Raw genomic sequence first — 24857 nt, 5'->3', positions numbered from 1 at the left:
TTATAATCTGCAATACTTTCATGAATAGATTTAAAGTTCTCCCTCTAAAAGCTGGGTGGAGCAATACTCACCAACTTAACAATGTAATGTGTCCAAACTTTTGATTTCCCTTCAAAAGAAAAGTATTACAAAACTTCTTAACTTTAGGGCCTCCCCTGGTGGCGCAGAGGTTGAGTGTTGGGCTGCGAAGCTGCCCACAGCCTCTGCAGCGCCAGTTCGATCCCTGGCTACCGGCAAGGGTCCCACATGGCGCGCAAACCTCTCCTGCCACGCCCGCTGCTTCCCTCAGCAGTGTATTTCGTCAGTCTGGCTGTTCTGTTCCCTGCTCTGGCTCTGGTGAATCTTCTCACCCTCCCGCGCTTCTGACTGCACCCAGTGCTTGTATAAATAAATAAATAAATCTTTAAAAAAAAAAAAAAAAAAAAAAAAAACTGCTCAACTTTGGAAGTGCATTAAATTTGTGAACATACCTTTCCAAAGTAATGAGGGAATTTATGTTGATCTTCAATGACATGGGCGAATCCTCCTTGGAGACCAAAATTCACTGAGAAGTAAGGTAAGCCTCTGGGTACCTAGATAAACAGGTAAATCACACATAAATACAAGAAATCAGAAAGCTATGCTTAATCCTTCTCCCTGCTCCTTGACATGACAGTAATTAAGCTTACCTAGATAAGATAGATGAGATAAACTAGTACACAAAGAATTTCCAATTCCAGAGATTAAGCAATTTAGGTCATTCAGCAATGACCTAACATTCTAAGTAAAACATTTCATTTGGTAGTTTTTGAGCCCAATAGCACTTTATAATATTGAGCAATTATAATCAAAATCAATTACTTTCCTGTCTTTGGAGAAAAGTGATACTTTTTAAAAAAATATAGACAGTAGAATGCTTTTCCTCTCACTACATAGACAATAAGGATATGCTTTCCTATATTTTCCTTACAATGCAGAAACTTCAAATTTTGTTGAAATATACCTGCAACTTTATTATTATTTATTTTTCAAAGATAAACTAAACCTGAACGACCATAATTTTTTTGACTTTATTTCAAAATATCTACAGGATTAGTATCATCTTACCCTCTCCCCTCCCCCACACACAAATACAAAATACTTTGAATTCTACCTTGACTAGAAAAGGGCATAAAATCTTGCTTTATCAATTACATAAATCATATGTCCTCATATTAAAATCAGGGCTTATAAAGTTATTCATGTTATAGGAAAAGCATACATTAAAAAAATCATTTACAAAACAGTACATAATAAAAAAATGAAGAGAAATGAATTACTGTTTTGTGACTTTATTTTTTTAAATTTTTATATATTAATATGGTAGACATGTATGACTAGATAATTAGGAAAAATAAAAAGACAGAGAAGACTCTAATCACAGGTTTGATTCTTATAACGTTAACATTAGGCAAGTTATTTAATGCATCTGAGTCTCATAGCAAATATGAAGAGCTCAGAGGTTTGCTGTGAGGATCAAATAGGAAGATGTATATAAAGTGCACAGCCCAGTGCAGGGAACAGAGAAGATCATTCAAATGGAATTTTCTTTTCTGTTTCCCATACAATGGTGTTTTGTGAAAACCAGGTGGTCAAAGAAAAAAAGGACACACAGGTTCCACAAGAGTATTTCTGTTTCCTGAAATAGAACATCATGTGTGACAATAAATTTGAATGGCTAAAACAAAGAACTACATCCACTAAAGGACAGCACCTTCAAGGGGAAGAAAACTTGAGAAAGCAATTTGTGATGACAGTGCCTGAGCCACCTTCTATCTGTTTCATATAGCATGGGGCAGAAAAATGGTCCCCTAAATATGTCAATACACTAATTCCTTATTTGCCATGAAAATGTTACTCTACATAGCAAAAGGGACTTGTAGGTGCAATTAAGTAATGGAACTTGAAATGGGGAGAATGCCCTGCGTTATCCAACTGGGCCCAATGTAATCAAACAGATAAGAGAGAGAAGGTTCAAAGTCAGAGAAAGATTTGGAAGATCCTACACTATTGGCTTTCAAGATGAAGGAAGAGGTCACACGTCTTGGGACACAGGTGCTTTTTGTAGAAAAGGCGAGAGGATGGATTCTCCTCTAGAACTTCTAGAAGGAATGAAAGCTGGCCAACCTTTTGATTTTGGCCCAGTTAAACCCATTTTGTACTTGTGACCTTCAGTAATATAAGAAGTCTGTTTGGTTTTAACCACTTAGTTTGTGGTGATTTGTTACAGAAGCTTTAGGAAACAATCTATGTTGAACAAGAGTTAACAATCTTGTTTTTGGCATAACTGCCAAAATGTCAATTTGCCAACACAATTGTGCCAAAACACAACTGCCAACACAATTGTGCCAAAACATCTTGGCACAACTGCCAAGATGGCACAATGAATATACCACGACTTGACACAAGAAGCAATTGCTACGTCAAGCTTCCTTGTTCTCTGGATGCAAACGGTAAAACCTGCAGTCTTTTGAGAGGAGTGGTCAGTCAGTCGGAACTGCAATGACTCTAGTATCAAAGTGTATGTGCATTTAGCACTTTCTTTTCCCTTTTGCCTTGATATTCCAGATGTCTCTCCAAACATCCTGTAACTGTCCCTGAGTCTGAAAGCCTTTAGTACACCTAAATTTTGTTGCAATGAAGTTTGCTTAGTTTTAAAAATTGGTCCCTAAATGTGTTGTTGGATGCTTCTCAGGTGCTACAGTTATCACAAAATTTAAACTTAAAAGCACTATATTTAAAAGTTCAGGAAGAATTCACAAAACTTCAAAGATCATGAAACCTCAATGAAATAATGTGAAAAAATGGCTACTTTTCTTTTTTTAAAGATTTATTTATTTATACAAGAATGGGGGTACAGGTCAGAGGCACGGGACTGTGAGAGAATTCACCAAAGAGAGAGGGGAATACAACAGGTAGACGGACCGAGGACACTGCTGAGGGGAGCAGTGGGTGAGGCAGGAGAGATCTGCCATGCCATAGGGTTTCTCCCTGGCTGGCAGGGAATCGAACCCGCGCTGCAGAGGCTGCAGTCAGCCTCACAGCGCAGCGCTCAACCCACAGCGCCACCAGGGGAGGCCCACAGCTACTTTTCTTACATTCATTTAATGCCATGCAAATTAGCAGCAACAAACATTCAGATCTGTTGCCTTTGTCTATTTCTAGGAACTTTATACAACATTACAAAGAAATCAAAAGACCCAGAGGAACTAAACACCATGTGCATCTTATAAAAGAAACTTATACTCAACACACCAAGGGGGAAAAAAAAACCCACAAATAAAAAATCATGAAGAATTGTAAATATATGAATTTCTAATAAAAGTTATGAATCTGCTGTGAAAAATAAAATCAGCTTACCCTCAACAAAGGAAATACTTTATGAAACTACCAAGGACACAGAGATTTTAAAGAAGCATAATGACTTTCAGTCAAAAAACAAACAAAAAAAAGTTGAATAACTCAAAGTTGTTCACTTTGTGCTCAGAAACACTTCTATCATTTTAAAGCCACTGGAAAGCTTGTTAACCTAAAAAGTGACCTTCTCTGAATTATTCTTATACTCAGGTTCTCACCAAAATTCTACCCATAAAATCACTGAACCCTGAAGGTGACACAGCCCTCCCGAGGTCCTTCGGCCCACTCCCATCTACAGTGTCTCTCAACTAGTCCCAGAAACACTCTGTGATGCCTCAGGTGATTGTTGTTAGGTTTGAAATACTTCAAAGCTGAATGTACAATCAAGATTCCCATTTCTTTCTTATTTTCCATATTAGTTAAATTAAAATATTAACCCCCATCATAGGTACTTAATTCAGGTACTTACCCAGAATTTGAAAAAAAAAATCCACAACAGGCACTAGATGCTTTACCAGAAAAAAAGACTAAATATACAGGATAGTAAATGCACTCTTTTAAAATTTCTACTTTCAAATATTTTTGGTGTCCATTAAAATCATGTTCTAAAAGAATGTTTAATGGCATTGGAAATTATTGTATTAGAAGCAAAAACTCAGGGATTAAAATATATTAATATTAGATACTTTTTCTATAAGCTCATCAAGGAGAAGAGAAAATTGGAGGTGGGGGTGTGGGTTTAATATGTTATTTGGCCCAACTCACCAGCAAGGAAACAGAATTGTAGAGAATGTTTTACCTTTGAGTAAAAGTACCTTCAATAATGCAATGAAATTTGAATCTTTTGACTGGGATACAATAAATGTAATAAGAAATATTTTTTCTTCTTTTGTGGGACCTCGCTGGTGGCCGGGGATCGAACTGGCGCTGCAGAGGCAGTGGGCAGCCTCACAACCAAGCGCTCAACTGCTGCGCCACCAGGGGAGGCCCCAATAAGAAATCTTATCACATGTATCACAAGTCTGACTTTCCAAAAGAAGGAAAAGGAAGGAAATATTCTAGTGACATCTATCAGATCAGGAGTCAACAAACTCAACTTATAAAAGTTTTAATTTAAGTAAGTATTTAGGGCTTAGAGGATCACAAAGACCCTATCTGCAACTCTCAAATCTCCCCTGCGGCATGAAAGCAGTCAAAGAAAATATTTAAATAAAAGGGTGTGACTGTGTTCCACTGAAACTTCATTTACACAGGCAGCTGGCTGGGTTTTATCACAAGGACTGAGTTCCCAACCCTACATTAGAATGTAAGCTCTATAGAGTCAGAGAGCTTCTCTATTCTGTTCAACTATGTACAGAAAGCATCTAGAACAGGGACTGATCAACACACGGAACTCAGTGAACATTTGCAGAATATATTTACACATACATTCTAAAGTTACTTTTATTTTTTAATTTTTTTTAAATTTATTTATGCATACAAGAACTGGGGTGCAGGTCAGAGGTGGCGGGCAGGTGAGAGGATTCACCAGAGACAGAGTAGAGAACAGAACAGGCAGACTGACTGAAATACACTGCTGAGGGGAGCAGTGGGCAAGACAAGAGAGGTCTGCACCATGTGGGTTGCTCCCTAGCTGGCCAGGGAGTGAACTCGTGCTGCAGTGGATGCGACAGCTTCAAGGGTTGTGTCTTAACCCCTTGTGCCACCAGGGAGGCCCTATAAAGTTACTTTTAGAATGGAAAAACTAAGGAATCTCAGCTCTATTATATCTCCATTCCACTTAATTTATATTTCTAGATAAGAGAGAAATCAGAACCAAAGTATGTAGCTTATGCTTAACTTGTGTCTAAAAGTTGAGCTGCAACTTAAGATTAACTATAAAACATGGTTAGAAAAATCCCCCAAAGAATAATGAAATCATAATCAACCTCCACTACTCTTTCAAGGAACAGAGAAACTTTGCAGAAGTAAGAAAGGGCTCCAGGGCCTCTGTGGTGGTACAGGGGTTAAACAGAGCACTATCAAGCTATCACCAGCCACTGCAGCATGAGTTTGATCCCTTGCTGAGCAGGGAGCAACCCACATGGCACAGCAGACCGCTCCTGCCTCCCCCACTGCTCCCCTCAACAGTGTATTTCAGTAGATCTGTATGTTCTGCTCCCCACTCTCTCTGGTGAATCCTCTCACCCCCCCTCCACCCCCCACAGCACCTCTGGCTTACACCCCAGTTCTCATATGCATAAAAAAATTAATCTTTTTTAAAAAAAGAAAGAGCTCCAAATTCAAATTCAAGCCTCTAGGAAAATGTTTCTCTCATTACAATTTCAGTATCAAGAAGGTCACTCTCTCCACTTCCCCCCAAGGCAGAGGAGCAGAGCCTAATGGCAGAATCTGGTAACCAATTAGAGTCTGGGTAACACTGACAGAGGACCAGAAGGTCAGAAACAAACATTCAAATAAGCATGTGAACAAATAAACATTTGCATCTAAGCAAATAAGGTAGGATACAAAAAAATTTCTTCTTTAATTGCAAAATTAGTCACTTCACCTTTGGTCACTCAAATGTCACTTGCTTTCTCAAGTAAGATGTAGAACTAAAAGATCCTGCACACTAGGATAATTTCTTAGATTAGAAAATTAAATGAAGGCCTCCCCTGGTGGTGCAGGCAGTTGAGCGCAGCGCTGTGAAGCTGTCTGCAGCCTCTTCAATGCTGGTTCGATCCCGGCCGGCCTGCAAGGGTCCCACATGGTGCAGCAGACTCGCCCGCTGCTCCCCTCAGCAGTGTATTTGATCTGTCTACCTGTTCTGTTCCCCGCTCTGTCTCTGGTTAATCCTCTCACCCTCTCGCATCTGGCCTGTACCCTGGTTCTTGTATAAATAAATAAATCTTTAAAAAAAAAAAAGAAAGAAAATGAAATGATACTTACTGACTTTCTGATGTCTTTTGACGAGAGATCAATTAATTTCTTGTTCATGGACCACTCTTCATCAGATTCCATTATGGCTTTCTAAGAAATAGCCATAAAAATATATCAGCAAATATAAAGAAACAGTTAAAAAAATAAACAGAGTAAATTATCCATGGTTGGTCATTATTTTGAATGTGTTATGATTTTAACTTCTTGAAATTTCTTGATTTTTTTTGAAGTTCTATCTTTAGCCAGGATAGTATTATGTTACTCATTCTTAACTTTGTACTGACGTTAGCCTGAAACATTACAAAACAACCCTTTAAAAGATCAAATACTGAATATAATTTATGAATAAAACAGTTCACAGAAATATACGCATATAAAATCATTTATATGCTTTCTTGCAACCAACTACTTGGACTATTTCTGGCCATGTAGCAATGAAGGAAAACTACAGGAGAGAAAAAAATACACAGAATTGGAATTACAGGACTCTTTACACTAAGCAATGACTAGCACTCACAGCAACAAAATATTTAATTGAAAAAAAATTCAGGATGATATGTACAAAACAATCTCATTTTTGTACAGTATCATTATTAATAAAGCAACTTTTCCCCACCACTCTTTATATTCCCTTTGAATGTATCCCTCCCCCACCACCCTCTTTTTTTTTTTTTTAATAGAGGCATGTTTTTATTTATTTATTTGTTTGTTTGTTTGTTTTGTTTATACATGCACTGGGTACAGTCAGAAGCGCGGGAGGGTGAGAGAATTCACCAGAGCCAGAGCGGGGAGCAGAGCAGGCAGAAGGACCGAAGTACACTGCTGAGGGGAGCAGCGGGCGGCAGGAGAGGTCTGCGCACCTTGTGGGACCCTCCTCCGGTGGCAGGGGAGCAGCCGGGAATCGAACCGGTGCCGCAGAGGCCACGGGCAGCGCTCAACCGCTGCACCACTGGGGAGGCCCCCCACCACCCTCTTAACTGCAGAAACCTCACTTTGTTTATTAATGACCATACATTTCCATAAGTATTTTAGTTTGTCAAATCATCTGCTATGTAAATATCCAATATTTGCCTTTGTCTTTCTGATTTACTTTACTGCCATGATTTCCTTGAATTCCTGCCATTTTGCTTAAATGGCAGCATTTTGTCTCTCTTTATGGATGAAGAGTATTATATAGTGTGGACAGACCACATCTTCTTGGTCCAATCTTCTATAAGTGCACGGTTAGGTTACTTCCACGTTTTAGCTACTATAAATAATACTGTAATAAACATTGCAGAGCATTTGGTTTTTGAATTGATGGTTTCGCATTCTTTGGAGAAACACCCAGGAGTAGGACTGCTGAATCATATTATTTCCATTTTTATTTATTTTTTTTATTTTATTTATTTTTTTTGGTGGGACCCTCGCCAGCGGCCGGGGAACGAACCGGTGCTGCAGAGGCTGCAGGCAGCCTTGCAGCCCAGCGCTTAACCGCTGAGCCACCAGGGGAGGCCCTCCATTTTTATTTTTTAAGGTAAATCTGGATCACTTTCCAAAATAACTGTTGATCTACTTTACATTTCACTAACAGTGTAATATGGCTCCTCTTTCATCACATCCCCTCCAGCACTTCTTATTGGGGGTCTTTTTAACTTGTGCCATTCTCATGGATGTGAGATGATATTTCATTGTGGTTTTAACTTGCGTTCCCTTTATTAAAAGTCACGATAAGCATTTTCCCATGTTGTCTATTAGCCTTCTGGTATCCTCTTTGGTGCACTGTCTGTTCAGATCTGCTGCCCATTTATTAATCAGATTGTTTCATTTATTTATTATTAAATCAAATACATTTTTAGAATATCTTGGATATTAACCCCTTGTCAGTTGTGAAATGTGTAAATATTTTCTCCCATTTTGTAAGATGTCTTTTTAATCTACTTACATTTTCCTTTGCTGTGCAAAATGTTCATTAGTATATGATAATCCCACTGATTATTTTTGCTTATTTCCCTTGCCATAGCTGTTGACTCTCCAAAAATATCTTTATCATTGATATCATAAAACATATCGCCAACATTTTCTTCTATATATTTTATTGTTGCAAGTCATATATAAATCTTAGTCCATTTGGAATCTGTTTTTGTGCCTGGACTTAATAGTGGCCAAATTCATTCTTGTATACGTGGCCTTCCAGTTTTCCCCATTGTATGGTCAGGGCTACTTTATCATAAATTAAGTATTGATATGTACATGGATTTATTTCTGAGCTTTCAATTTGGTTCCATTGATCCATGTGTCTCTTTTTATGCCAATATCATATTGCTGTAATCACCACTGCTTTATAGTATAACTTAAAGTTAGATAACATGATGCCTCCATTTCTCTCCATTTCTTTTGCTATACAAGTTCTTTTACGGTAATAAGGTACTTTAAAGATGAAATAAACAGTCAAATAAGCACATTAAAATATATTAGATATACTGCCATATAAAAGTATGGATTACGTGTGTTAACACTTTAAGTTAGCAATTCATATAAAATTGAAGCCAAAGCAAATAAATTCATCTTTAAATTATCATGTAAAATATTTAGCATAGGAACAAAAAACAATACACCACTCTGCTCAGAGATGATTTGAAATACATTAAGACTGTCTGTTGTACAGTGTGCCCTCCCAATGACCTCTAGTCACAATCACCTAAGACTTCACTAAGGAAGCACACACACACACACATACACACACACACACAAAATCAATGAAAAGAGAATAATCTCAGTTGAGAGATTTTGCTTAACATAAGACTGGCATGGGTCTGAGAATTAACTTATCTACCTATACTTTAATAGCATAATTCTTGAACCCAAATCATTTGATTGTTTAAAAAATTACCAGAGAGAAGGTAGATGTTTTTACCACCTCATAAACCTTAACAGCTCTTATAATCCTTTTTATTGAGATTTACCGCCCATTTTAGATTTTTATCATCCCCATTCTGTTTAAATATTGCATGTGCAAGTCTTCCTATACCACTTCACAAGCTTCCTACACCACAAAACATTACCTTTCTTTTTCATTGCACTAGTAAATCACATATGATGCTACATTAATACATTTATATTAGTCTACAAATTATATCATTATATCAAGCACACTCTAGTTAGTAAAGAGTGTTTGAATATAATAACAATTTAGGGTAAGAACTCTAGTCATTTATTAGATGTACTAAAATACATGTCATAGTTATATATTAGTTTCCTTTTATAAATATCATGATGTGTTATTGAATACGAAAATCTACAGCAATAATTTACTCCACCAACCAAAATTTATACTGCTTGCATGTAACTATTTTTGGCTCCAGTGAATTTCAATGACAAGTTTTCAAGAGTTATGATTATAATTTTGACTTAAAAATATTTCAGGGTAAAACCTTAATTTCATTAGAGAAATGAAAAAAAATAGAAATTATAAATACTCATTTGACAGTTTATCTATATTGATAAATATGCATGCTTTCTAAAGATCAAAATTCTAAATTTTATGCTACAGAAGTATTTTTTTTATGCTACAGCAGAATTTTTTTTATGCTACAGCAGAATTTTTTTGTACTTCAATTTGTTTCTTTGTAAATATGTGGGAGAAAAAATACAAGGGAGTTGTACTCATAAAACAGCACTGTAGAAAAAAATATGTATGCATATAAAGACTATAAATACCTTAAAATAGATGGGAGCCATGTCACCCACTTCCTTGGGGAGAGGAATGCATTCATAGACCATATGATACTGTTTCTTCATGCTCAGGTTAGTTTCTAAAAAAACACAGTCCAATTCTTTATCTTCAAACATCTTTACCAAAGATCTTCTGAACATCTGACGAAAGAAAAAGAGCTAGGTAAATAAAGCATTTAGAGGAGATCCAAAGTAAAGCACTTAGAGGAGTTCCAAAATATATATATATATATATATAAAAGCACAGTAAGTCCCTTTAAAATAGAAGACAAATAGTAAACAATTTCTGAACACTAAAATGTTACCTTACAGTTACTTTACTTTCTAAATCCACAAGTTCATATACTTAAGCAATATTATTTTAAGAAACTGAAACATACTGTACATGATTCTGGTAAACTAAAATCAGAAAAGAGGTAAAAATCAAATTTTGGTATTAAAATAGAGAGAATTGACAATAAAATCACAGAAGAGTATCCACAGGTCACAAAAAGGTACTCGAAGTATGTGGGCATCCTTAAATTCAGTAATAGAGCGGACGAATTCACTTCTAATTGTTATTTTTTACTATCACAGCATCTCATGTGCTGGTTCCCTTGTGGGTACTGCTGGCCTTTAACTTGTAACATTGTATATTCAAGAAGTTCGCTATTTCACATAGATGCAGTCAGTTTCTAGTGTATGAAAGTCAAATGTACTTAAAGTTGAAAAGAATTCTCTTTTTCTAAATAGCTAAGCATTATTATAAAATCCTTATTTATTTCATTATTCTTATTTATTTTACATCCGAGGCTTGAGGATCATTTGTTTGCCAAGGGTGGCTAGACTGACATATGCGGTAGAGCATATCCCCATGCTCTCACAGGACATCCCGTCATACAGGATGAAGCCAGGGGTTAGAAGTCAGGCAAGCAGGCTGCAGGCTGAGGCCAGAAGTCACTCTCCCCACATCACTGTGTGGACCTCCAAGCTGCCTAAGACTTCTAAATTCAGACTTGTCCTTGCACAGTGTTTTGCAAGTATAGTTGCCTAACTTATAGTTATTCTTTTTCCTGGTCCCTTATTTAGGTTTTCTAAATTCCTGCTATGAGTGAGACCATCCGGTATTATTCTTTTTCTTTCTGGCTTATTTCGCTGAGCATGATCCCTTCCAGCGCCATCCGTGTTGCTGCAAATGGCATGTGTTTATCTTTTTTGATTGCTGAGTAATATTCCATGGTGTATATGTACCACATCTTCCTGATCCAGTCATCTACTTTTGGGCATTTGGGTTGTTTCCAAATCTTAGCTATTGTAAATTGTGCTGCTATAAACCTAGGGGTGCAGGTGCTCTTCGGAATTAATGTTTCTGTGTCCTTTGGGTAAATACCTAGGAGTGGAATTGCTGGATCATATGGAAGCTCTATCTTTAGTAGGTTGAGGAATCTCCACACAGCTTTCCATAGTGGGTGGACCAGTTTGCACGCCCACCAGCAGTGCAGGAGAGTTCCTTTTTTCTCCACATCCTCACCAACATTAGTTGTTGCTAGTTTTTTTAATATGTGCCATTCTCACTGGTGTGAGATGGTATCTCATTGCAGTTTAGATTTGCATTTCCCTGATTACAAGTGATGTTGAACATTTTTTCATATGCCTGTTGGCCATTTGCATTTCCTCTTCAGAGAAGTTTCTTTTTAGCTCTTCTGCCCATTTTTTGACTGGATTATTTTCTTTATTGTTGTTGAGTCTCATCAGCTCTTTGTAGATTTTTGTGATCAGTCCTTTATCATTAGGGTTGGGTGCAAAACTTTTCTCCCAGTTGGTGGGGTTTCTCTTTGTTTTGGTTACTGTCTCTTTTGCTGTGCAGAAGCTCTTTAATTTGATGTAGTCCCAGCTGTTGATCTTTGTCTTCACTATCACTGCTTTGGGTGATGTGTCTGTAAAGATGTCTTTGAGGTGCATGTCATGTAGTGTTTCGCCTATATTTCCTTCTATATATTTTATGGTTTCAGGTCTTATGTCTAGTTCTTTAATCCATTTTGAGTTGGTTTTTGTGCAAGGTGTGAGGTAGTAGTCAAAGTTTCATTCTTTTGCATGTAGTGACCCAGTTTTCCCAGCACCATTTATTGAACAAACTTTCTTTGCTCCAGTGCATATTCTTGGCTCCTTTGTCAAATATTAGTTGACCATTAATCTGTGGGTTTATTTCTGCGATGTCTATTCAGTTCCATTGGTCCGTGTGTTTGTTCTGGTTCCAATACCATGCAGTTTTGATTATTATGGCTTTGTAGAATAGTTTGAAATCTGGGCTAGTGATGCCTCCATTCCCTTCTTTTTTTTTTCAGGAGGGTTTTGGCTATTTGGGGCTTTTGGTGGCTCCACATGAATTTCATCAATACTTTTTCTATTTCTTTAAAGAATGACATTGAAATTTTAATTGGAATAGCATTGAATCTCTAGATTTCTTTTGGTAGGATGGCCATTTTGATCATGTTAATTCTTCCAATCCATGAGCAGGGGATGTCTTTCCATTTCTTTGTTTCTACTTCTATTTCCTTTAACAGTGTTTTATACTTTTCTTTGTATAGGTCCTTTACTTCTTTTGTTAGATTTATTCCCAAGTATTTGATTTTTTTGTTTCAATAATAAAAGGGATGGTTTTCTTGATTTCTTCTTCTTCAGATTTATTGTTTGTTTTTAGGAAGGCTACTGATTTTTGTGTGTTGATTTTGTATCCTGCCACTTTACTAAACTGATTGACTAGTTGAATTAGTTTTTCTGTGGAGTTTTTGGGGTTCTCTATGTATATTATCATATCGTCCACAAATAGTGATAGTTTGACTTCTTCCTTGCCTATTTGGATTCCTTGTATGTCTTTCTCTTGTCTTATTGCTTTGGCTAGGACTTCCAGTATTATGTTGAAAAGCAGTGGTGAGAGTAGACATCCTTGTCTTTTTCCAGATCTTAAAGGGAATGCTTTCAGCTTTTCACCATGGAGAATGAAATTGGCTGTGGGCTTGTCATATATGGCCTTTATGATGTTAAGGTATGTTCCTTGTATCCAGAGAATTTCAAGGGCCTTTATCATAAATAGGTGTTGTACTTTGTTGAAAGCTTTCCCAGCATCTTGATATTATCACATGGTTTTTATATTTCTTTTTGTTGATGTGTTGCATTACATTGATTGATTTTCGGATGTTGAACCATCCTGGTGTCCCTGGAATAAATCCTACTTGGTCGTGGTGAATTATCTTATGGATACATTGTTGGGTTCTGTTAGCAAAGATTTTGTTGAGGATTTTTGCATCAGTGTTCATTAGGGAGATTGTCCTGTAATTTTCTTTTTTTGTGCCTTCTTCATTGGGTTTTGGTATTAGTGTAATGTTGGCTTTGTAGAACGTATTTGGTAGTATTCCTTCTTTTTCAATTTTTTGAAAGAGTTTGTATAGGATAGGAGATTGAATCTATATATTATTGAAATCTATTTCAATAGATTGAAATCTATTAGTATTAGGATACTAATTCACTGCTGAACATTTGGTAGAATTCATTTGTGAAGCCATCTGGGCCTGGGCTTTTGTTTTGGGGGAGTGCTTTGATTACTGCTTCAATTTCGCTGCTTATAATTGGTCTGTTTAGTTGTTCCATTTCTTCTTTGTCCAGCTTTGGGTGATTATATTGTTCTAGGAATTTGTCCATCTCTTCTAGGTTGTTGAATTTGCTTGTGTATAAGTGCTCACAGTAATCTCTAATTATTCTTTTTTTTTTTTTAAAGATTTATTTATTTATTTATACGAGCACTGGGTACAGTCAGAAGCGTGGGAGGGTGAGAGAATTCACCAGAGCCAGAGCGGAGAGCACAAAAGACAGACTGATGAAGCACACTGCCAAGGGGAGCAGCAGGCAGCAGGAGAGGTCTGCGCGCCATGTGGGACCCTCACCCAGTGGCCGGGGATTGAACTGGCGCTGCAGAGGCTGAGGACAGCTTCGCAGCCCAGCGCTCAACCCTGCGCCACCAGAGGAGGCCCTGATTATTCTTTTGATTTCTACTGAGTCTGCTGTGATTTCTCCTCTTTCGTTTATAACCCTATTTATATGAGTATTCTCTCGTTTTTTCTTTGTGGGCCTTGCTAGAGATTTGTCTATTTTGTTTATTTTTTCAAAGAACCAACTTTTGGTTTCACTGATCTTTTGGATTGTTTTTTTAATTTCTAATTCATTTATTTCTGCTTTGATTTTTATTATTTCCTTTTTTCTACTGGTTTTAGGGTTTTTTGTTTTTCTTTTCCAGTTCTTTGAGATATGAGATTACGTTGTTTCTTTGAGTTCTTCCTTGTTTGTTGATGTGAGCCTGTATTGCTATATATTTTCCTCTTATACTGCTTTTGCTGCATCCCATACATTCTGGAAAGTGGTGTCCTCTTTGTCATTGAGCTCAAAGTATTTTTAAATTTCTTCTTTGATGTCCTCATTAGTCCAGTGGTCTTCTAGTAGTGTGGATTTCAATCTCCATGAAGTGGGAGGGTTCCTTGTTTTCTTTTCATGATTTATTTCTAGCTTGATGCCTTTATGATCAGAGAAGATAGTTGGAATGATATTGATCTTCATGTATCTGTTGATGTTTGTCTTGTGGCGCAGTTTGTGATCGATTCTGGAGAATGATTCATGCGCTCTTGAGAAAAATGTGTAGTCGGATTTTTTTGGGTACAGTGTCCTACAGATGTCTGTTAAGTCCATGAGTTCTATGTTGTTATTTAGGGCTCTAGTGTCTTTGTTTATTTTTTGTCTTGTTGATCTGTCCATTGGTGAGAGTGGGGTGTTGAAGTCTCCCACTATATATGTATTTTCTTTAATGTCTGTTTTCAGAGCTGATAATAATTGTCTAATATATTTTGGTGCCTCTTCATTTGGTGAGTATATGTTGATGAGTGTTTTATCTTCCTGATGTATTTTTCCCTTGATCATAATGGAGTGCCCGCCTATGTCTCTTTTTACCTTTTTTAATTTGAAGTCTGTTTCATCTGATATAAGTATGGCTGTTCCTGACTTCTTTTTTGGTCCATTTGCTTGTAGGATTGTTTTCCAACCTTTTACTTTCAGTCTGTGTTCACCTTTTGTGGTTAAATGTGTTTCCTGGAGACAGCAGAAGGATGGATTTTGTTTTTTAATGCAGCCTGCTACTCTCTGTCTTTTTGTTGATGAGTTTAATCCATTTACATTTAGAGTTAATACTGATATGTTGGCATCTGTATTTGCCATTTTGTTTGTCTTTTTTGTAGTTTTATTCCTTGCTTTATTCTGTTCTTCTTGTTCATTCCTCAGTTGGTTTTGGCTTTAGGACTTCTTGTAGAATTTTTTGGAGTGGGGGTTTAGTTGTAATGAATTTCTGGAGTTTCTGTTTGTCAAGAAGGTCCATATTTTTTCTTTGTAGAGGAAGGAGAGCTTTGCGGGGTAAAGTATTCTTGGTTGGCATTTGCTGTCTTGAAGTTTGCTGAATATATTACTCCATTCTCTTCTTGCCCGTAATGTTTCTTCAGAGAAGTCTGAAGTTAACCTGATTGGTTTTCCTTTATAAGTTATCTGTTTCTTCCCTCTTGCTATTTTCATTATTTTTTCCTTGTCTTGGACTCTTGCAAGCTTTACTGTTATATGTCTTGCTGTAGTTTTCTTTTCATTGTGCTCATTGGGAGTTCATCTTGCTTCTTGTATGTCTATATTCATTTCCTTTTTCATGCTTGGGAAGTTTTCTTCAATTATCTCCTTGAATAATTTCTCAGTTCCTTTGTCTCTCTCCTCACCTTCTGGAATGCCTATAACTCTTACATTTCCTGTCTTCATGGAGTCTGATAATTGTCTTAGAGTCTCCATGCACTGCTTCATTTGCACTTCTCTCTCCTTTTCTCTTTTGGCTCTTTTTATTTCTGTATCTTCGATAGTACTGACCTATTCTTCCATTTCATGGATCTGTTTTTATTGCTTTTCCCAGAGTTCTTTATCTCCTCTAGTAATCTTTTTATCTCCTGCATTTCTTTTCTTTCCCTTCTTAAGGTCTCAATTTCATTCTTCAGTTCAGTGATTATTTGTCTCAAATCATTTTTTTTTCCTTTTCATTTTCTTTCGCTTTTTAATCAGGATGATTATTAATTCTCTATCTGATAGGCCAAGAAGTTCTTCCATGTCATTGTTGAGCTCTGGTGACTGAATTTCTTTTTGTGGTGTGTCCTCCTGCTGGCTTGCTTGGTTATTTATATTTTTTCTTCTCCCTGTTGTTTGCTTTCTAATTAGTTCTATGTTTTGGGACCTTCTGCCACTGGTGTTTAGGGCATCTTTTTGGAGTGCTCCTTTAGGGGTGTCGGAAACTGTTTACCAGACTGAGACCAGCACTGCTAGGCCAAAACTCCACCAGGGTGTTGATGCTGTATTGCTGGGCTCTGTCCCTTACAGTTCCCTCCCTTTGTAGTTACTCAGTTCCAACAGGGAATCAACTAGTTGGTGATTTAGTTCTGGTCATGAGGTGGTGCCAAAGACCCGTACTTGCTGACCTGTGCTTTTTCCCAGTGGTTCTCTGAGTAGTGGAGGGGGGCAGAGGGGACCACCTCAACACAGGGGCTCTTATTCAAGCTGGGTGCTGTGTCTGCCCCGTGTTCACCTGGTGTGTGCCCACAGCTGTATGGATCCCACGCCCCAAATTCTGCGCTCTAGGTCTCAGTTCCAGGGCTATCAGATCCAAATTGCTGGCTATCACCCTGTGCAGTGCTCGCTGCTATGGCGCGTCCCATGCCCCAGTTCCTGTGCCTGGCTCTCTGTTCCAGGATGGGGTCTTGCTCCATGCCTTATTTCCCTCCTTATCCCTGTTTGCGTGGCCCACCCTCTCTCAAAGCCCAAGCGTGTTTTTGGGATCTCTGGTTTCCAACTATAGGGGGTTGGTGATTTTTTTCTGGCGGCTAGGTGGCGCCAGAGATCTTTCCCAGTGTCCTTCGGGAACTTTTTTTACCTCATGGGTTGGGGGTATAGCGTGGGGGTGGTGTGGAGCACCTTAATGGCGTTGGGGTGCTGTGTCTGCCCTGTGCCCCACCATTGTGAGGATCCCATGACCCGAATTTCATGCCCCGGGTCTCAGTTCCAAAGCCCTCAGGTCCAGGACGCAGACTATGGCCCAGTTCAGTGTCTGTAGAAATGTCACCTTTTACACCCTGCTCCCATGTCCAGGCGCCTGGTTTCTGATTACTCAGTGAGAGACATTCACCTCAATGAGGGCTCCCGATCATCTCCCCACAAGCCTAGGTCGCTGCTTTTCCGCACAAGCTTACTGACTGGACTTGGGCTATTTGTAGATCTCCTGGGAATCTTCGCTTTTCTCTAATGGCATTTGGAGCTGTTTGCTCACCTCCCCATCGATTTCTGCACGTTCTCCACAGTTCCAGTTCACAGGGTATGGCGGCTGAAATAGTTCCTTTCCACTCACAGTCCCACGTAGTTTGTTCTTGATGCGTAGTTTGTTCTTGTTGGTTGTTTTAGTTTTCTGGTTTTTTTTTCCTCCTTTCTGTTGGTCGGAGAGTGCCAACTTTGTGGGTGGGGGAGGGTAGCAGGGTTCTGAGCTTTCCTCCCTTCTAGTCCTCTTTTATGGCAACTTTCTTCTTCGGGCAGTTTGTCAGAGTCACCCGTTTATCTTCTGTGTCCCAGTTCTCACAGGGACCTGCCGCTTTTCCTCCCTATTAACTTTTTTTTTATGGGAGGTCTTACTCGCAGCGTTTCCTCGCCACCATATTGATCCGAGGTCTCCGATTTATAAGTTTCTAATTAAACTTTTTTATTATGAGGTATAGATTGCATGTAGAAAAAGTACAGAGAGATCCCATGTACCCTTAACCCATTTTCCTCAATGATAGTTTACAAAACCGTAAGAGAGTACTGCAATAGGATAATGACACTGATATAGTTAAGATACAGAGCAATTCCAACATAAGAATCCCTGCTGTTGAGTTTTTATAAACACACTCACCCCCCACTCCTTAAACCTTGGCAACCACTAAGTTGTTCTCCATTTCTTTAATTTTGACATTTCAAGAATGTTACATAAACGGCCTCATTTAATACTCTGGGTTGGTTTTCTTAAAACTGAGCATAATTCCCTGGATAGTCAATCAAACCATGGCTGAGACATGTCAAGTTACTAGCACACAGAGACAGAAGTTCAAATTTCCCACAAAGCCTTTTACACCCCAAAATGGGAGAGGCTAATTGTTATTGCTGGATAGGGGATAAGCCTTCTTTGCTTGACTCCCTTGGCCTCCATGGACACCTTCCTGGCTAGGAGAGGAAGAAAGGCCTCTTGACCGCACACCTTGAGGTTCCACTGACACCCACAGACACAGGCCAGGCTCAGGACTGCCTGACCTGGATGAGAAAACTGACTCTCAACTTGCTCTTCTCTGGCACCATTCCTCTTAGGGTTGGGGTCCTAGTAACATACACTCTGCTGAGAGAGGAGGGCTAAGTTCCCATTTGGCCTTTGCAGGCATGGGTGGGGGTAGAGTCATAGTTTTTGTTGCCTTGGGTTAAAGAAGAGTGGCTACTGCCTAAAAATTTTCTGTCTTGAAGGACTGCTTCTTTCTGGTTCTTTGCCCAGAAGAGCAGCTATCTGTTGTCGTTTTTTTGGTCTACACCCATTGATATTTGCAAGTTAAGAGTTTCTTCAGTTCCAAGTCTAGGATAGTTAAGGCAAGAAGAAAACTCAGAGACCTCACCACTGTGTCACTCCTTGGGTCCTATGGCTCCTAGCCAGTCTACCATTTCTTCTCCAACTTTCACAGCTGCCTTATGCTTGAATCATATCTAACATACAAGGTTTTTAGATGTGCTAAGTATGAGGAACAAGATTTCCCAAAAGTCTCCCTAATTATTTCTTACATTTACATCTGGAATTGGGACTACAGCCACAGGCTAAGAATGATATTTTTCCCTCGCTCAATTTTCCATAATGCTTCTGGTTAATATTACCTGTTACACCATATATTTAGGCAAAAAGAAAGATTTTATCTCTATTTTTCACAATACCTGAATTATTTTATATTCATGTACTCAATATCAGTTGAATTAAATAAATTTTTCTTTATACCCCTAAGTGCTTTTCTTTTTTTTTTTTTAAGATGCTAATATTTCGTGCTAACATTTATTTTTTTTTTTATTAGATAATAAATTTTATTGTTATATTCCCCATACAATTGCAGCCCCCCATTCTGACCCCAATCCCTCCCCTCCCGCCCCCGCCCCCCTAAAAGTGTCTCTGGTTCATAGTTTTTTGCTGATTTTGATTTTCACTTTCTTATAGTTATTCATTTTCCTGGTCCCTTATTTAAGTTTTCTAGATTCCTGCTATGAGTGAGACCATCTGGTATTTTTCTTTTTCTTTTTGGCTTATTTCACTGAGCATGATCCCTTCCAGCGCCATCCATGTTGCTGTAAATTGCATGTGTTTATCTTTTTTGAATGCTGAATAATATTCCATAGTATATATGTACCACATCTTCTTGATCCAGTCATCTATTTTTGGGCATTTGGGTTGTTTCCAAAGCTTAGCTATTGTAAACAGTGCTGCTATAAACATAGGGTATACCCCTAAGTGCTTTTCATAAAGATACTTAATTTTTCATAAAAGTACAAAAGATACAGACTAGATCCCTATATTACTTAAAATCTTTTTGGCACTGTATTTTGCTCTAAGTCAGTTTTACATATAAAAATTTTAAAAGACATTCCAGAAATGTTTCAAAATAATTTTGAAACCAAATTTCACACTTACCACTTTATTGGTACTGGCATCCACTACTAAAAAAAAAGCCAAATTTTCACACAAAATCGACTTGTATATACTCTTACCCTTCCTTAGTCATAGGTATATTAGTATAATCTGCATGAACTATAACTTATACAGTATAAATTTAAAGATTACAGGTAAGAGATTGAATATTAGTAATTGGAGTCAAAATATCTCCTTTTTTAAGCATCTTTATCATCATGATGCAAACAGCAGTATACTGAAGTCTTACAAGTCTCACTTTTTCTAACTAAGCATCCCTATCACACCTCACTATAAATGTCCAGCATTAGAAAAACAAAAGTTTTCTTCCTTCCTCTTATGATCACAATGAGTGAGGTCCTGAAGTAATTGAGCAGCACTTATACCCACGTAGTCCTTTTCTATCTCTTAAGAATCAGCCATAAAAACAAACCCCTCAATCCTAGGGCCAGGTTATGAAGGGAAAAGTGTTAAGGAAAAAATATGGTAATAAAATCACAGCAGCAGACATAGGACAATATTGTAACTGCTAAATATAAACATCTCACTTCATAATTTATTTTTTTATTATCTGAAACATCTCTCCTTTTGGTTGTGATTTATTATTTTACTGTGGTAAGAATGAGTATCTCATATTCCACATAAGAACAGATTAGAAATTCCATGCTGATATTTTTAGGTAAAAACAATTATTACTTTCTCAGTTAATAACTTAGCAAAGTTTTCAAAACATGGAATACAAAAAAAATTAAAAAGGAATAAACATGATGTTCAGATCTGGAAATTTATTCAAATGATTGAGTACAGAAAGCAAAATCACTAGATGAAAGTATAGAATCTGTTGGAAGGTATCATAATAGTTTGCAAAAACTGCTCTTGAGCATTATTGTGCCAACCTGAATTTCCTCCCAGATATCTTCATCCAACAAGGTAGCTGCTCGATGGTGCTGCAAAGGGACTATCAGGCAGTGGCCTTCAGTAAGAGAACGGAAGTTGGGTAAACACAAATAAACCTATGGGAGAAGAAATCCAAAGGTGAAATGTTTTTTGCCATTTATTCTGATCTAACAAAAAAAAGCCCCTCATAGAGACCCATGGCTAATATTAGTAAGGCACAGCTGGTTATGAGCAGTGTTTTTTACTGTAATATTTTTAAAGATATTTAATTTTTTAAAAATATTTTGAAAGCCATAAGGATAACTCTTAATAAACTGGAAATATTGAGCACAAGCCTCAATTTTAACTGTTCTACAACAAAAATTAAGTTTACCCTAGAGTAGGGCGGAATCAAGGACACTTTATCCTTGAGGAAACTATGTGCTTTGAAATAATATAATTTTTTAAAAAATAAAAAGACACACACCCTGGTAGAGAAATCTAACTTATACCTATTAATTAGGCCTTCAGTCTCTCATTAGGTAAGAAAATTAAGAGATAAAAGGCAATCACCTGTATTTTACTGCTCTGAATAAGCTTTATTTGTATACCTACATATATTACGTACAAACGGATGCTATTTTTCGATTACACACAGTCTTTTTAAAAATATAACTAGTATGCAGGTAGTGAGTAAGCATGTTTTCTTAAAGACTATAAATGGTATTCTATAAAAGAGCTTGATCTTATTTTCTATTTGGTTTGAGTTAGAAATATTTTGTGCATAAGTATTTGTTCATTTAACAAATAATGCAAACAGAAAATTTTGCTTAGAGGCCAAAGTAGGAATAGATAAGGATATTTATCTAAATTTATGGCAAAATCACAACTATACTCACAATTAAAAACATTCTCAGTACTGATTCTTTCATGTTAATAGATGTACTACACTAATGTAACACCACCAGAGAAAACTACGAGTGGGGTATAGGAAACTGTACTATCTGCTCAAGTTTTCCGTAAGTCTAAAGATGTTCTAAAAAATAACATTTTTTTTTTTTTTTTTTTAATAAGGAGTGTTAAGACAAGGAGATGTAGCGATGATTTTTATTTAAAGAAAAGGAAGGAGAAGGCAGGGATAGATGATGACCAGAAACTTACTAGACTAACTCTGCTGAGTGGCAGTAATAGGTTCATTCACACAGTTGGATTTAAGACATTGAAATACTGTCTATTATTTCCACTTTAAGGCTAAGTCCCCACAGAAACTAATAATCACATATGATTAACTCAGGTAATAACTACAATTTGCTATTGTTTATTCAGATTAGTTAAATAACCTATTAACTACAGACGATGGATACGCAGGCAGTGATTGTAGGAAGTGGATAAAATTGCTTCTAATCAATTATTTCAAATATTTCTGTATTAAAATATTCATAGATTAAAGGCTAAAGCTGGATGGTAGAGTTTAGAGCAAAGATGACATAGTAAAGGAGAAAGGAGAGCTACAAATAGTTTTAAAATGATAATAGAATGGAAATACTAGTCCAAAAGAGAAGTGACCAATGAACTCTCAGCAAGTTGAAGGCAAACAAGTGTTTAACAGAAATGACAAACAAAAAAATGTGACTTTCCCTACAGGAGAAAAATTGAGAAGAAAGGTAAAAAGGAATATATGAGTAAGAACACCTTGAAGAAAGGGAAATGTCTCTTTACTGATCAACGGTTTCTTCTGACCAGTCATGTAACAAATGCCCACTGTGGAATTTGAAATAGGAGGTTAACAAAAGGTGGGTACACATAATAACTCTGTGCTTCTCTGCACCCAACCTGTCTTCCTTGTGCACTAGGAGAAAAGAGATCATTGAAAATCCCCAAACTTCTAAGGCACTGTAGGAAGACTTAGTGCTACTTTCTGTCTGATATTCTTAACTTTATTTTTAAATGTAGGGAATGAAATACTTATATATAATGTCATAAATACAAAAATGTCTTATATAAAGGTCTGAGAAAAAATTAGAAAAATTAACACAATTAGTTTAAAAGTGGCTTTTTCCTTTAAAAATTTTTTTTTTCCATTTACCTTTTTGATAAAGCATGGAGGAAAAGAAAGAGAAGAAAAAGAAGGGTTTGGAGACAAAGTAAAAGAAATCAAAATCCAAACGGATATACTGTCTCAATGACCTCAAGACACCACTGAGGGAAAAGAGAAGCCAATGACTTTTTCTGCACACACAGGAGGGAGGAAAAAACAGGAAGCGGGGAGAGGAGAGAACACAGCAAACATATCAAATAACTATGAGTAGCCCTCAAATTATCAGTTCCTGACTGTAGCATTCATTCTGTTCAGATCCTTTCCTTCACTTTTCTTACTCAACCCACTCCACTAGCCTCTTTCTTTTCCACGTAAAGGAACAAAAAAAAGTTCATTTCCTCTTAGAGCTTTGTATTCATAGAAGCCCCTTCCTGAAACATTATTCATTCATATTTTAATTTAGTTGCTTGCTCCTTCCCATCTTTCATATCTTCACTAATATACCTCCTCACAAAATCTTTTGTATCACTTCTCCAAAAATACTTTCCTATCAATTTATCTCATTTCCTTTATTTATTTGCTTTTTAACAATTACAATTTAAAGAAATTTTAACAATTTCTTAAATCAGTGGAAATGATACAGTTCTATCCTATTTCACTAGAAAGAGGATACAAGTTCCATAAGTTTCTCTGATTCTCTGCTGTTCTCTAGTGACTAATTTGAGTTTGGCATACATCAAGCACACAGTAATTATTTATTTAAGATGGAAATCAAATTGCTGAATATTAATTCAAAGACATGGAAGCAAGTACTACAAACAAACACATGGTATACAAATGAGCTATATGTGTGGGATACAAGGGAGGCAGAAGTTATCTCTGTTCTCATGGAACTTACAGATTATAGAGGAAGAGACTTACTAAACAATAAAACAAAAAATAACACAAGTGAACTTTTTCAAATTATGAGATGGTCCATGAAAAACGAAATGAATTCTATGAGAAAGGGGAAGAAATTATATTAGATTCAGTATCTCTGAGGTGATTTTAATGCTGAGAACCAAATGCAGTCATGAAAAAGAGGTCACGCTGCGGTTGAGTGGCAGAGCCAGAATCTCAGTGTGGGGTGTCTGGTTCCAAACTCCCAGGCCTTCATCACACCCACTACAGCTGCTCTAAAAAGGAGAATCACACAAAATGTGAGGACTTCGTGTCATTTCAATATTTGGTCTCACACTATTGAAGACTGTAAAATCATGGAAACTTAGAAAACAAATATATTTGAAACACAGACTAAGCTTAGACAGATTCCTTAAGAATCTTATACAAGAATAAGAAGCAGCAAATCTACATCTATCACTAAGTCTTCTCCTTAAGGCAATAAATGTTCTATGCCTATTGTTTCCCTATTAAAAGAGTATTTTCCCTTTTAAAATGGTAGGGTTCTTACCTTAACACCTATTGCAACAATAAGGTGCTTGGGAAATTGAGAGCTGTCAAAACAATAGAGACATTTTTCCATTTGTGCAGCGAGACTCTGGTGTTCAGCAATAGCTTTTTTCCTCTGATTTGCTTCCTCTTCACCAAAATGTCCTTTCTCAGCTGCTTTGGAGATGAACATGTCATCCAGAGTATAATAGTCCCCATCTGTTTTTCCCATAAACTGAAAAATCAAAATAACAGGGGGTAGGAGGGTAAAGGTGGAGGTTAAGATTTTATTGTACTGACACATACTACCATGTCCTATTTGTAAGTTCTATGATAAAACTCTTACATTAAAAAGAGAAAAAGAAAACTTAAAATTTGAGTTTATCCCCAAGGCTCACTCTATGGTAGTCATCATCATTGATGTCGTCATTATCATCATCATCATAATCATCACAGGTAAGGTTCACTGACTAGTAAGTACTCGAAATTCTATGGAGATTTGATTGTTTTATACTCCCTGTGCGTGAGGAATCATTATAACTTCCATTTAAAAGATAAGGAACATGAACCTCTAAGAGATGAACTACTTTTATTTTAAGTTAGCATACACCCTATACAGAAAAACAAAACATTTTTCAACTCTATCTCTAGGTACCTTCCCCATGTCTCCCCCACAATAAACAGTAGTCAAGATGATACTTTTCAGACACAAGACACAATTTTATACAC

General features: G+C 37.1%; 1 protein-coding gene across 1 annotated transcript in view; it reads right to left on the bottom strand.

The window, feature by feature from the left end:
• CWF19L2 (CWF19 like cell cycle control factor 2) overlaps positions 1 to 24857 on the bottom strand; it is a 100899-nt gene that overhangs the window by 2677 nt on the left and 73365 nt on the right. Inside the window, exons 9-13 of the mRNA XM_037507909.2 lie at positions 24151 to 24363; positions 20683 to 20799; positions 9994 to 10149; positions 6304 to 6384; positions 471 to 572 (exon numbers count right to left, since the gene is read on the bottom strand). Coding sequence (XP_037363806.1) covers positions 471 to 572; positions 6304 to 6384; positions 9994 to 10149; positions 20683 to 20799; positions 24151 to 24363 — 669 coding nt within the window. The remainder of the gene's footprint in view (positions 1 to 470; positions 573 to 6303; positions 6385 to 9993; positions 10150 to 20682; positions 20800 to 24150; positions 24364 to 24857) is intronic.

This window comes from Talpa occidentalis, unplaced genomic scaffold (genome assembly GCF_014898055.3).
Source record: "Talpa occidentalis isolate TD23 unplaced genomic scaffold, MPIMG_talOcc4v2.1 talOcc4.12, whole genome shotgun sequence".
In the NCBI taxonomy this organism is placed as follows: domain Eukaryota; kingdom Metazoa; phylum Chordata; class Mammalia; order Eulipotyphla; family Talpidae; genus Talpa; species Talpa occidentalis.
The sequence above is the reverse complement of the archived record's forward strand: the minus strand, read 5'-3'. Positions and strand labels throughout refer to the sequence as shown.